The 15265-nt window shown below is 45.4% G+C and overlaps 1 protein-coding gene across 1 annotated transcript in view; it reads right to left on the bottom strand.

Moving 5' to 3' along the window:
• Window positions 1-15265, bottom strand: part of Slc25a13 (solute carrier family 25 member 13) — a 176006-nt gene that overhangs the window by 107605 nt on the left and 53136 nt on the right. Inside the window, exon 4 of the mRNA XM_050123834.1 lies at window positions 5045-5160. Within this exon, the coding sequence (XP_049979791.1) occupies window positions 5045-5160 (116 nt within the window). The remainder of the gene's footprint in view (window positions 1-5044; window positions 5161-15265) is intronic.

Raw genomic sequence — 15265 nt, 5'->3', positions numbered from 1 at the left:
TATTTCACTTATCCTGACATCCTGTCACCAACATGTTCATATAAAATGCTACTTGTAAATAACAGTATCAAACTAGAAAGCAGAATGGTAGAGAACCCGGCTGATGTGCAGAGAGCCTGGATTACATCTGTAGAGACAAAGGAAGAAGAAAAGAAGAAAGCATAGTGAGAACAAAAATAGCAAAGGTGAATGTTTTCACAGGAAGCAGAAAGTAATGAGCTGGATATGAAAGAAGAAAATTGGCCTAATTGGGGTCTTTTCATTGTAGCAAACATAGGGAAGGATTTCAGAGAAGAAAGAAAGAAAGAGAGAGAGAGAGAGAGAGAGAGAGAGAGAGAGAGAGAGAGAGAGAGAGAGAGAGAGAAAGGGTTTTTGGAGTACGACTTTTGTGACATGTCACACTGTCTGTTGACTTGGGTGAGTAGCACGCCAGCATTACTGAAGGTGGGCCTATGGCACTGGTGACAAGCACTGGTGCACCCCGACCCCTCCTGCAGAAGCCGATCTCCTGTGGAAGCCCTGTCCACCAACAGGTGAGGAGCGCACCTGCTCTCACCCTGGATGAAATGTAAGGCTGGGGTGTGGGCAGGGAGTGAGACCACTCTCAAACCTTCCCTGTGGTCCAGAGAAAAGTTCCAAGTGGCCAGAGTACAGTGCAGAAACAACGCCCCCTTTATGATCACCACAGTGGACAGAGCCAGTCTGGGACGCCTGCCATTCACCACTTCCAAAGATGCAAGAGGTCCAGGCTAGACATGGAATTTCTAAGGGCTAAGGGCAGCACGTGAACAAGCCTCACGTAGACACTCGGGCAGGCTATGCACCTGGACTTCTGTTCTCTGAGGACTTCGGGCTGGTGACACCAGGACTGAGGAGGAAAGTCCTCTTGGCTTGTCCAACCCCACTGCCGTGTGGCTGCCTGGTTGTTTTTATTTCTTCAGATCTATGATGAATTTCCCAGAACACATTGCTAACTTCTTAGAGCACTTGTTGTACAAAGTCCTTAGGCTGCCACTGCCCATTTGACTCTGTTTCCCTGAACAACTACATGACAGCCCTATCCCGCGAAAAATGTTAGACCCTTGGTATTAATCTGCAGTTCAAAGGTTATCTGGATCCTTTAGTACTGTGCGCTTCTCTTCACTGGAATCATCTCGGGTTAATGGTTCAGACTACCTAGGCCATATTTTAACGAGATCGGTATGGGGGCTCCTAACAGATTTATCATAAATGCACACAGGACATGCATTCAACACGTCACCGTATTTAAGTGATGATACAATGTGAATTATGTATGGGCAGGGTAGTGGTGGAGGGGCTGTGCATTCTGCACCAGTCACAGGCAGTTGATGGCATAAACAGAATGTGAACACCCCAGAATTGGGACTGTCCATCTCACATGGCCCGAGAGATGGACAGTGCTCAGCACACCGCAGATGAATTATGGTAGCACTACTGTGTCAAAGAATTTCCCAAAGACTAAGAAAAAGATAGATAAGTATCATAGCTTGAATGACAGCAGTCCCCAGGGGCTCATTTATTTGAACATTTGCTCTGCAGCTGGTGGAACTATTTTAGAAGGACTAGAAGTATGGTCTTGTTGGAAAATGTGTGTTTGAGTTTGCAAAAGGCTGGAGCCATTCCAGAATGTCAGTCTGTCTCTGTCTGTTCCCCACCACAACCTCCTGCTTAGGGATTATTATATCGATTCTCAGTTGTTCCTGCCACCATGACCTTGAGATGTCATCATGGACTCTAACCTGCGAGCCCATAAGCCCCAAATTAAACTCTTTCTTCTATAAAGTACCTTGATCATGGTGCCTTATTGCAGCAACAGAAAAGTAATCAAGACGGGGGGGGGGGGCTTTACTCAGGCTATTGCTTTAATACTATCATTTTTATAAAGACCTTTACTTTTCACATAGCGCCCCATATGCAGCGATGTTTTTCATGTGGGCTGGAAAGAGGAGGCACAGTGTCTGCTTTATAGATAACATTCAGAAAGCTAAAATCACTCACCCACCCATCATCCTCACAATGCTGTCCTTTCCAAGTCCATGGGTGACTCTTGTGTGTCTGCCCTGCTTCTCTGTCCTAACACCTCCCCTGTGCTGGGAGAGTCGGGGTCTCTTGATAAAGTGAAGTCTCCCTCACAGGCTTGTGTTTCTTAAGACCTGGTATCCAGTTAGCAGTGGGTTCTGAAGGTTGGCAGAACCTGTAGGAGGTAGAGCCTCATTGGGGGATGGATGTCATCAGGACAGACCTCACTTCCTGTCGGTTCCCTGCCTCTGACTGTGTGCAGTATACCCAGCCACAGACTCCTGCACCACATGTTTCCCGCTGGAGACTGTAGCTCCTGTAACTGTAAGCCAGAATAACTCTCCCCTCCTTAACTTTCTTTCAGCCAAGAAAAGTAACTGACACTGTGTGCTTCCTCCACCAGCATGGCTGTTGCCACCAATATCCCTTGTCAATTTGTCCCTTTGACCAAAAGAGTGTTATGTATCAGGAGTTCATTCCTTACTTTCTTCACCCCAACCCAGCTTCCTCCCATTTCTACTCAAACTTGGAAGAGCAAAGGAAGCAGAAGAGGCAACACACTGCACTGCGTGGGACCCAGAAGGTAACACTGCCATAACAAGGTCATTAGACCAACTCCCACCGGCTCCACGCTACCCTGAGCTGGTGCTCACGGGCTCACTGAAGACTTGCATGGTGCCTTTTCAGGGCTGCTCTGCCAGAAGCTGTGTGGACACAGTTGCTGCGGACCTGGAAAGCTCTGCGCAAAAGGCCAGTACAATCAATCAATTCACCTATGGCATTATTAGCTCCACTTCTGATAAGAAATGGACACAACTGTGCAGAGGGACGAAACAGCAAAGCTGAGGTGGTGAACTATGCTTGGTTGAGAACCTGCACTGTGCGACATCATCTGTATTTGTCCCTCATCTGTGCCCTTCCCACAAAACACCAAAACAAGGCACACCCCAAAATCAGAAAACAGAATCAACATTTAAAATGGGCACTGTGATGATTAACCTTCATAAAAACTTGCCTTTAGAATCACGTGGACACACTCTTCTGGATGTATCATGAGGGTGTTTCCAGAAAGATTTATCTGAGAAGGGGGTGACCCACCTTGAATGTGCGTGGCACAATTCCACCTGGTGTCTCAGACTGAAAAATGAGTGGAATTCTGAAGTCAGCTCCCTGCTTCCTGATTCTGGACACAAAGTGACAAGCTGCCTCACGCTCCTGTCTCATGCTCCTGCCTCAGTGCCTTCCCTAGATAGACGTGCACCTCAAACCGTAAGCAAAAGTCACTGCTTTCTCTCTTAGGTTGCCTTTTGTTAGCTATGTGGTCACAGCAACAAGAAAACACACACGGTTACATCGGCCATTTACCCTAAAGTACAATCCACATGATCAACGGGCCCCATGCTTCTATCTAGGCAAGGGGGCAGCGGGTTCCCAGAAATCTTAGTCCGTGGCACTCATAGAACTTTCCGGAACTTCATTAGCTATGAACTTTAAAGCGCACTCCAGTCTCAGCACCTCCAGGCCTTCTACTTCTAAACTTGGGAGATCTGCTACGGCCTTGCAGCGAACACTGATGAAGATGCAGTCATCATTTAAAACTGAAAACGCAGCCGCTGGGAAGCGCAGGAGCTGGTGAGGACCAGTTCGAAGCCCATGGTACACAGGACCATTCCACACCAGCGACCTGTCCTGCGAGGACAGGTGACCACAATAAACACTGGGTGTGTGGGAACGTCTGGTGGTGGGAGGCTGACCATCACCCCGGCAGAGGAAAGCATAGCTCAGAGAGGAAAGTGGATACAAGATCTTTCTAGCTGTTACTGTGACTGTGCCAGGACTCCTGGCCACTGCTGCCCACCTAGGAACTAAAGTATTAAAGCTCCATCAGAGCAGAGTCCTTCCTCTGCGAAGAGGAAGATGTGTGAGCTACAGATCCCGGTGGACCACTGTTTAAAGGAGCATGCTAACTTCTTAAGAGAATGTGTGTGCGTCAACCCAGCCACAAATTCTTTGATCTGCAATGATATCCTTCCTGCAAGAGATGCTAGGGCAATGGTGGCATAAAGCCTGTGGGAGTAACCAACCAATGTCTGATTTGATTTAGGCCCACTGCACAAGATGAAACTGATAGATAGCCCCAGGACCTAGGGCAAAATTAAATACTACTGTTCTGAAAGGAAGGAAGGAAGGAAGGAAGGAAGGAAGGAAGGAAGGAAGGAAGGAAGGAAGGAAGGAAGGAAGGAAGGAAGGAAGGAAGGAAGGAAGGAAAAATAGCAATGAAAAGAAAGCTGAAATGACTCCATGACATTTTGCTCTACTCATGATCAGTGCCTTGTTCAGCCATCATCAGAAGCTTCCTCCTGCAGCAGATGTGAGCAAGCACAGAGACCCACAGCCAGACAGAACACTTAGCCCTACATAAGATGTCTCCATCAAACCCCTCCCATCAGGGCTCAGGGAACCTAGAGGAAAAGGTGTATGAGGCAGAGGCCATGGAGGGCACCAGGAAAACAAGGCCCTCTCTGTCAACATAAGCAAAGCTCATATGAACTCACAGAGATGGGGCAGTAGGCACAGGGCCTGAGTAGGTTTGCACCAGGTTCTTAATGGATATACTGTGGCTTATAGCTTAGTGTTTTATGGGATTATTGAGTTTGTAAACAAGTTACTCTGTTTCCTGTGCCTTCTCTTGGACCCTTTTCTTCTGTTTTTTGTTGTTGTTTTGTTTTTGGTCCAACTTGAGGTGTCATTTTTTTTGTTTTATCATATGATATTATTATCCCTTTGAAATCTGTTTGTTAATGAGACAGAAAAGGAGTGAAGTGGATGGGAGGGGAGGGGGGGAAGTAGGGGATTGAAGCAGAAGAGGAAAGGAAACCACAATCAGAATATTTATGTGAGGAAAAAATGGATTTTCAATAAAATAAAAAATGTTTTTAAAAAGTGTGTATTGGTCCCTTTCATTTCTAAAACAAAGAAATGCTCCCACCACTGTGTTCCTTACCAAAAGTAACCTCTCCTTTGCCGGTTTTGTCAAACAGCTGGAAAGCCACCATAAACAGGGCATCGGGAGCACACAGAACAGATTCAAATGCTACAAATTCTTGGAAGGATATTAACCTGCAACATAAAAAAAATATAAAAAGTTATAAAATAAAACCATACAAAATAAAACCACACAACCAAACACTGAAGTAACAATCGGATGCCATTATCAAACTGCAAATTCCAAATTAGCAGATCAGCACTTAGCATTTGCTCGCACACCCAGCGAGGCAATCGTGTACAGAAGTGAAGGAGGGTGGGGCGGAGCACGTGGGCAGACACTAACTGCCCTGTGATTTCTGTCTCCTCCACACCTGAGACCTCAGTCTTCCCTCACACATTGCGGGGTTCTGGGATTAAAGCTTGGATACTTTAGAGTGATGGCAACAGAGAAATAGACCTGCTCGCTATTAACAGCCTTACACAGCACATGCAGCCAACTTTACCGGCAGCTCCTGACCACACAGAGAAGTAGGGATGCTACAGAGGGAACTTCAGCTAGATCAGGCCCATAGTGAGACTCAGGGAACTTCTGGTTCCCAAAAAACAATTAGCACTAGTCTGGGGACAGTACACAGAAAAGATAAATCCAAATGAAGGGACAAATACAATGAGAGCAGAGTTAGGAGGGGAGGACCCTCCCTGGGCAAAAGCACGGCAGTTAAAAAAGCTTGCTTCTCTTCCAGCGACAAGTTCAGTTCTCAGCACCCACAGCAGTGGCTCACAATGGGCTTTAACTCTAGCTCCAGTGAATCCAATGCCCTCTTTTGGCCTCTGTATTCATGTGTGTATGCGCATGGTCACACATGCGCACACACTGACTCGTTAAAAAAAATTATAAGGAAAGCTTTGTGGGCAAACTGAAGCCAGAACTGGGCACTAAAAAAAGAAGTAAAACTCAACTGTACAAGAAGACATGAAGGAACCTGAGGCAGAAAGGGGACCGGCAAAGCTGGGGTATGTACAATGAAATGGCAATTGCAGTGGACACTGACGTACACATAAGATAACAGTATGCCGGAGGACCAGAGGTCGTTTTAAAGGCAAGAAAGGGACCATGCGATTCTTGGAAAATAAAGGAGTGAGTGAGAGTGAGAATTTCTGAGGAATGTCACAACACGAGCAAATCTGTGCTACAGGACGCGCAGGAAAGGTCAGGACGCCATGACTTGACAAGAGGAAAGAGGTCCATAAAAAGACTTTCTAGGAGCAAAGGTCTTTCCCCAATAAGTTTTATTATAAAAGTCCAAATATTCCACTAATGTACTGGGAAAGTCCAAGTCTCTGAAGGGGATAAGGGAAGAAAGTAGGAGTATTCCCTTCAGCTCCACAGAACACTTACTTCCTCTGAAACTTCCTAGGAGAGATCACGTTTGTATAAGTGCTACAAAGTACACTTAGCTGTTTCCCAGAGTGCTACCTTACCATAATAATCGCTACAAAGAAAAAAAAAAAAACTCAAGAGTTTGCTCCATCCAGAATCTCCCTACCATTCACCTTCCAAAGTATGTCCTGCAGAAGGCACAAACATTCAGGAACAAGTACTTCAAGAGGATACCTGCCCAGAACGCCTCATCCTCTGCTCCAGGCCTCACTGGGACAGACCAGGGAAAGCGGGATGAGAAGGGAAGCAGATGGGACTCAATCTCGGAAACTTTTAAAGACATGTGCTTTTGTTATTTTGTTGCAGCACCGGAGGACACTAATATGGAAGCCCAGACTGGAAACAAAGACCTGGGTGGGAGTTATAGAAGAGTTACTGGGACTGGGACCAAGCTGTGATACCCAATTCTGGTCATCTTCCCAAGAATGTTCTAAGAAAGGGTGCCTTTGAGGAACTCACCAACTGGCCCATCCCTCCCAAAGAACCACAGGGAACCGGGACAACTGTTTTGGTCTGCTTCCACATTGTCACTGCTCCGGGCCCCTCTGTCCTGCCGTCCTGCAGAGCAGGCACCAGCAGCCCTGCTTGTCCGGCTCACTAGAGGAAGACTAGAGGGCAGCAGAAGGTGCTATGTGCTGAGACAGCAAGTATGGGGTTAAATCAACCTGCAAAGGCATCAGGCTAGATAAAAGAACCATACTGTGTGGGGTATAGAAAGAAGCTCTTGTTTTGTGGACTGAACAAGACTTAAAATTCAATAAAAAGAGCATCTTGACTTTTTCAGAATGACGAGAAACCTGAAGACTCCATATGGGTATAAAAGGTTCATTTCAAAACCATAACTGGCCAGTGAAGACTGGTATTTTAGGCACATTACTAATACCAAAAAGGTATGTAATTTGGTAATCCTATTAGATACAAGCATTATACCTCTACGTAGGAGGTATACAGAGGAACCATGAAATCATAATGTTCTATTGTTCATCAAGATCATTCTGGATTTTCAAGGTAATCTGACTGGAAGGCCATGGGAATAATTACATAGTACTATACTCACTTACAGCATGGTTTCCACAAACATCTATATTTTTGTATCAACACTGCTTCAACCTTACTTTACAGATTTAATGGATATTAACGTGTTACAAGGAAGGATACAAGTTTCATCAAGTTCAAACCTGGCTGGTGAACTCACTGCTGCCTTTTCCACCAGCCCCAGCTGCAGAAGCTTCTTTCACTGTGTTAGATGCCCCTTAGAAATAATCACACACATCTGATGAATTGCATGCCAAGCAGGTAAGGAGAGGCATTCTATGTCAATGCTCGTTCGCAGCAACTAAGAGTAAGACACAGCCAACAAATGTAGAAGCAAACACCCAAGTCATGTGTCATGACATGGCTCACAGACTAAGGGAGACTATGTATCTAAATGACTAGAATTTCTTTCTAGCACGCCATTTGGATTTTCCAGAACTCCATAGTCATTGTTCTTTTGACCCATTTATAACAGTGGTGATTTTACAGCACCTCCAAGTTCGGGTGAAACAGCCCAGACACAGCGAACCACTATAAAACGCTCAGCAAAAGAGGAGCTAGGATCAAAATGGTTGCATAGAGTGAGCGAGTTGGTTCAGTGGTTAGGATGACTTGTTGCTCTTGTAGAAGACAAGGTTGATTCTCAGCACTCACACAGCACCTCACAATTGCCTGTGACTTCAGTCCCAGGGGAGCCGATGCCTCTTCTGACCTCTTGGGCACCAGGAACTCACATAGTGTACATACATGCAAGCAAAACATTAATACACATACAATCACAAAAATAAATAAATCTTTAAAAAAAATTTTAAAAAATGGACCACATATGAACTTGTCTGAACAAAGCACCATTTCTGTTTAGTTAACACATGCTAAAAGACAGAAAGTAAAATACATTGTTACACTAGGCGGTATGACGCACACCTTTAATCCCAGCACTTGGGAGGCAGAGGCAGGCAGATTTCTGTGCATTTATGGCCAGCCTGATCTACAAAGTGATTTCCAGGATAGCCAGTGTTGCACAGAGAAACCCTGACCTGGAAAAACAAACCAACAAAAGCACTATTACAGTTTATGAGAAAGTAGACACTATGTCACAGAACAGATATACTAGATGGCAGCCTACCAAGCGCAAATATAACAACTTTTGGTCTTCTGGACAAAGCCAACTTTGCAAGAGACAGCTCTTAGTAATATAAGAGAATAGAGAGAGAGAGAGCTACACTTTAGGAGAAACGTGGGCAATAACATCAGACCTAGAGACAGGTCAGTAAATCCACAAAGAAAGATTACTGTTATATTGAGGGATGAGACAGAAAAACTTGCTGAAGTCGGAAGGAAGATGATGGAGTGGACATGAGATCAGTCTCCTGTGAAGGGATGGTGAGACCAGCCCCACAGCAGGGCTGAGGTGTGAAGGGACAGTGAGACCAGCCCCGCTGCAGGGCTGAGGTGGGAGGGACGGTGAGACCAGCCCTGCAGCAGGGCTGAGGTGGGTGATACAGAAAGCTGCGAAGTGGCTGAGGAACTGCAGCATGGCTTCTAGGCTTCCTTCTCTGTGAACTAGGTGGACTAGGCGCAGGAGAGTGTTAAAAACACTAGAGAGTGGCAGGCCAGAGGAGCAGCAACAAACCAGGTACCAAAGAAGGAAGGCCTAGGGGAAGAGACACAGAGGAACCAGCTGGTTGGGGTGCGAGGACATCCACTGACAGGTCTACTGAAGCGGTCCGTGTATTCTTCAGAAGGGGCAAGAGCTGAAAGGGAAGAGACTGGGTGTGCGAGGATGTGCTGGTAGGATACAGAGAAAAACCAGAACGGCCTAGGTGACAAAGACGAGTGGCTAGTACCAAGCACTCATTTCTTTCTTTTTTTAAAAAAAATAATTTACTTCTATTCTATGTGCATTGGGTGTTTTGTCTGTGTGAGGGTGTTGGAAAACTCCTGGAGTTACAGAGAGTCTTGAGCTGCCCTATGGATGCTGAGAATTGAACCCTGGTCCTCTGGAAGAGCATCCAGGGCTCTTTACCACTGAGCCATCTCTCCAGCTCCAAGTTCTCGTTTCTTTCTTTTTTTTTAAAGACAGGATTTCTCTGTGTAACAGCCCTAGCTATCCTGGAACTAGCTCCTGTTCATTTGGTTTACACTCCCATATCACTGTTCATCACTGAAGTCAGGACAGGAACTCAAACGGGGCAGGAACCTGGAGGCAGGAGCTGATGCAGAGGCCATGGAGGGCTGTTGCTTACTGGCTTGCTCATCAGGGCTTCCCCAATCTGCTTTCTTACAGAACCCTGGACCACCAGCCCAGCGATGGTGCCTTTCACAATTGCTGGGCTCTCCCCCATCAAACACTAATTAAGAAAACATCCCAAACTTACAAAGACATTTTCTTAATTGTGGTTCTCTTCTCTCAAATGACTTTAGCCTGTGCCAGTTCACATATCTTTGACATCACAATCCCACTTCTAGGAATTTCTCCTAGGAGAAAAGTTAATGAATTTGTACAAGCTTTTGCTTCCAGGAATGTTCACAGAACACTCATGACACTAGTCAAAAACTAAAAAACAGGCCAGGCGGTGGTGGCGCACGCCTTTAATCCCAGCACTTGGGAGGCAGAGGCAGGCGGATCTCTGTGAGTTCAAGACCAGCCTGGTCTACAAGAGCTAGTTCCAGGACAGGCTCCAAAACCACAGAGAAACCCTGTCTCGAAAAATATTGTATATATACAATATTACCTAACCACCAAAAAATGTTAAAAACTCATTAAAACTATGTAGTAACTGATTCTGTTAGCAGAGCCTGCTGGTACACGCCTGCCATCTCAGCACTTGGGAGGCAGAGGCAGGAGGATCTCGGCCTGAACCACAAGGGACTTTCAGGACTCCTGTCTCCAAAAAAGAGGTCTGGTGAGAGGGTCAGTGGGTTAAATGGGTTTACTACCCAGCCTGAGGAAGTGAGTTTTATCCCTGAGACCAAGAACGTGAAAGGAGAGATTCTTACAGTTTATTCTCTGTATTCGAAACACACACTCACACCTATAGTCACATACCCTAGAACAGCTATAATAAAAAAATATCCTAAAATTAAAAACGATCAAAATAACGAAACTGAAAAGTAACTCCATTTTGCTAAAAGTGGGCAAAAATATTTATAGAACCACAAAGTCTGAACCGTGCATATCAAAATGTTAACTATAAATATGTCATTAAATTTAATATTTTCTCTTCCTGATATTTTCTAATTTTCCAATGACACATGAACCATGCTGTCTTTGAAACAAGAAATAAATTGAAATTCATACAAAACAAAATAGCAAAAGTCCAAGCAAGGCTTGATATGGGCAGAAGGACTGAATGAGGGGGTGAGGGGAAGACGAGAAACAAATGCTTGGTGAGCATGGCAGGAACTTCGATTACACAAGATGGGTAACTGGGGCTCTTGTCTCCTCCCTGCTGGGGCTCATTCCCACCCTGCAGAGGCTGAGACCCCATGTGGTCCTTTCATCTTCGCCTGGCTCCTATCTCCTGGCCAGTTCTGTGGCAGTGAGAATTTACACAGCTGCGTGCGGCTCTGATCTGCTCATACCTGAGGAAGTTTGAGTGTAGACAACGCACCGTATCAAAATCCAATTACCACTTTACTCCAGCTCCTAACCACAAGAGTGCTTCCCAAAAATAACTTTTCCTCGTTACCCCCTTCCGTGTGTTGCCACAGAAGTCAAGCGATTGTCCAGGATTAGTGGCAGAGATAAAAGTGAAACAGGAAAATCTAACTCCAGAAACAGAGTTCCAAGACCACCCAAGCTCAAGTACTGAGGAAGAGGAGGAGGAAGCAGCAGCAGTAATGGGAATCTGACTCTGTGATCCCCGGGAAAGAGCTAGGAACATCTTCAATAGCTTTGTCTTTTCCAGTTCTGTTCGTCCCCTTCTGGGCGCCTAGCAAACACGGCGCTGCACAGGTATGGCGCTCATACTCCGAGCTACACACGGTCCTAGACATAGATGACTAAATTAAACCAATCTGGGTGGTAAGGAAACACTCTCTAGTGGCCCAGTTAGCACAAACACATGGAAAGATTGTTCCAGACCCAGAGAATAGAATGCAAAGAATAAGGCCCCCGCACTGAGGCCCGGAAACTCTTCTTCATCGGTCTGATGAGGGTCCTGAACACAGTGTGCTTCTATCCTGTGGAGACTGACAGTGAGATGGATGGCCCCGCCCCTCAGTGGGCACTTCATCAGGAGAGCTGCACTGCCCCCTAACCCCCAGAGCTGGCCCCAGTGACATGAGCCTAGGAGAACTGACTCTACCCCTCTCCTGGGGGGGGGGGGGGGTGTAACACGAGCGTGTGTCCCAGTGGCCTAAAGACATCAGCTCAGCTACCACCCAGACCCCCACATCCTGGGCCTTGGTTTGGCCATTCTAACATCTACACCATGTACGCCCTGCTGGAGTATGTGAAGGGATGATAACCACAGAACCTCTCTCACTTGGGGCTACAGCAGGATGTCCGAGAGGAGTTTCGGTGAGGGTCCAGGAATGATGGTGTGCCAGAGGCCTTGAACCAGACCAGTGACCCACTGCAATGATGGATGCGGCTGATTGGACCTCAGGTGTAACACACCTCAGCACCCAGTGTGACAAGGCTGGATCAAGAGGTGCTGGAAACATGGAAGAGCAAGGTGGGGGTTTTGTATTGTTTTGTGGGGGTTTCCTTTGGTGGGATGCTACAGGGATGAGGGGCAGCTATGTAGGGACTGGGAAGCGAGTGAAATTGGGGTGCATGTGACATTCCCAAAGAATCAATACAGAGTTATGTTATTTAAAAAAGAAAAAGATAAGACAGCTGGTGGCTAAAGGAAAGACTGGCAGGGCCATACAAGGAGTTTTGTCCCCGTGTACATGAAAGCAGCGTCACTGGACAGTGTATGCAGGGGAGTGGCATTTCTTGACAGTTAAAAGACCCCTTGAGACAGTACATCACAGCCCATAGCAGCAGAGACCACACGGCCACATTCGGGATCAGTTTGCTAGAAGACAGTCTGAAGGAGCGAGCCTCTCCTAGAAGTCACAGCCTAGGGCCCTATGGCTGGATCACACCTGGAGACCTGCAGTTGCAGGAACAGAGTAGTCAAGACTGATTAAGCCCCAAGGTCACCAAGGATGTGAAATGCCATTTAGGCAGATGTCAAAGGAGCTCACACATAAACACCCTTATTTAACAGGCTAGCTGACGGTCAGAGAGCTCGCAGAGGCCTCCCGGTCCTGATTATGAAAACTCACAGTAACCGTTTAAAAGTCACTCCAAGAAGAGACAATGTGCTGTTTGGTTTTAAGCCAGCAGGAGAGAGGTGGAAATAGCCAAGTTCTAGTACCTTCGCCTAGCTGTGCAGTGACCCCTTTCCTAGTCCTCGAGGGATATGTCTCTATCGCTTGACTTTCTTAAATCTTCTCTCCCATGTGGGGACCTCAGGCCGCAGTCATTCTCCCCACGCCCACCTGGCTCCAACATGGGCTTGGACTCATCCGTCTGAAGGCCCGTGTAAAACCATAGCTCTACTAGGGTTCGAACCTCACCAGAGTGCTTGTCGAGGGTCTGTTTAAATTCACTGACTTTAATGAAAGCTGGCAGATTATATGCCATTCAAAGAGGCAGGCTACTGCCTGGCTTTAAAAAGCTGTTAAATATTTTTATTGATGAATTATTGTGTTGTTATCATGAATTCGGTCTACAAATACCACCTCTGTATATATCACTGCCTCCTACTGGCAAAGGGAGATAAGTAAACAAGCTTTCAGAACTGTGAGCCTCACTCAGAGCGACATCCACATTGCCAACGCTACCGATGTGCCCACGGCCTTACTGCACACTCCAAATGGCTCTCAAGCTCCTGGGACTGACGGTGTCAACCAGGGGGTGGCATTCCTGTACCTTCAGCATTCTCTTCCACGTCAGAGGTATCAAGCACTTACACCAACATTTCTCTCCTGGCTCTCCGGTACCCGTGGTCAGCTAACACTAAATGACGTCATTTCCTCCATCTGCTCAGGTAACTAAGCCCAGTGATCATGGGAAAATCTGAGTCCATGCCCGAGCCACACCCCCAACATTCTACCATTCAGACTTTGAGGTATAAAAGGATTCTGATTTGTGGCCAGTTTTATCCTAGAAAAGAATACCATACGCTTCCTAAGCTAGAGACAATTAAGTTCAGTCACCACAGTCTAGATAAATAGATATTAATGGTAGAAAATATCATTTATAAAACCTGGTAATTGGGGGCTGGAGAGATGCTGGCTTAGCAGCCTCCTCTGGCCTCCGCAGTCATGCACATGGTGCACGTATATACATACATGCAGGCAAACATTCATATGCACAAAATAAAAATCTCAAAATGTTTTTTAAAAACTCACTTTATCATATATTACATTACTCCAATTAGATACATTTACAAATACTGAGAACAGACTGATAAACGTTTATCACAAACATTTTCTATGTCTATTCCATCATTAATATTTGAAGATTACCAAAGACTTTTTAAGGAGAAATGTACTGAGCTTAAACAGGGAGGAAAAAAAAAGACCTCGCTATGAATCACTCACTCATTTTAATTTTAATATTGTCTTTTAAAAAGACACTAAAGAAGAAAAGTGCCTGTACAGCCTGTTGGGATAATGATTTACGTTAACAGCAGCTTTAAAAAAAAAATACACAAAAAAGCTCAGCTTCCTGCATCTTTCCTTCTTCTTTAGTTAAGACTGGAAGAGAAGGCTTCGACTTTATTAAAGGGCAAATGAAGGATAATGGGGAGATTAAAGCACAGAAAAGCAATCACTGACTGAAAAGCCAGCAGGTGAACAATCTGTCAGCCAGCTCTAAGTGGCTACTAAGATTGGTGATCCTCCAACCGCAGGTTCTTGTCTTGCCTTGCTCCAGAAGGAGCGGGCAGGCAATGAAGGGCGAAAAAAATGAGAGGGACTTTCATTTGTCATGAAGGAAAAACAATACAATGAGGAAAGGAAGGCTCCAGTGGGAAACCAGGGATTCATCAAGCTTTTCAGGACCACTGTATATGGGCGAATGGTCCCCACAACGTGGCTTGTTACTTTATCCAGATTAACTCGGAATAATCAATTATTTTAAGTGCACAGAGACCAAGCAGTAGCGGGGCACACACTGCAAACCCCTCGCTCATCAGACGGCAGTTCTCTAGGCTTAGAGTTGGGAAGCTCATAGAGGACCTGAGACCCTAAGTCGGCTGCGGACGAGGAATTATTTTCAACATGGAGACTTTCAGTAAAAGACAGTTACTTGTGTCTTTGCATTTAAAGAAAATCACAAATAAGCAGAAAGATTTTTTTTGGGAGACACTGCTGTCCTCGGTGGGTTTTTCTGAATCTCTGAACCTAAGTAATAATAATTCAAACAATATTCGAAAACAAATAAAAGGTCTCTACACATTGGCACACACACAAAGTGACAAGGGCAAAGAGGCTATTTTTCTTCATCTACCAATGGTGAATTTTTATTAAATCACTCTGCTTTAGAAAGTATAAATAAATAATAAGCATCAACTGAAATAATGTTTAAATACATGAAATCAAGTTAGACTGATTTCCCTTGAGAAGCATTTTTAATTAGTTACAAATATTTTAGCATTTTCTTTCATTCAATTATAATTCCTAGGTTTGAGATAAAAGTACACCAAAATCTCTCTTGGTGTGAACGTGATATAAACCCGAGGCAAAGCAAAACGT

Source organism: Alexandromys fortis, unplaced genomic scaffold, assembly GCF_014885135.2.
Source record: "Alexandromys fortis isolate MF-2015 unplaced genomic scaffold, M_Fortis_MF-2015_v1.1 scaffold_214, whole genome shotgun sequence".
In the NCBI taxonomy this organism is placed as follows: Eukaryota; Metazoa; Chordata; class Mammalia; order Rodentia; family Cricetidae; genus Alexandromys; species Alexandromys fortis.
The sequence above is the reverse complement of the archived record's forward strand: the minus strand, read 5'-3'. Positions and strand labels throughout refer to the sequence as shown.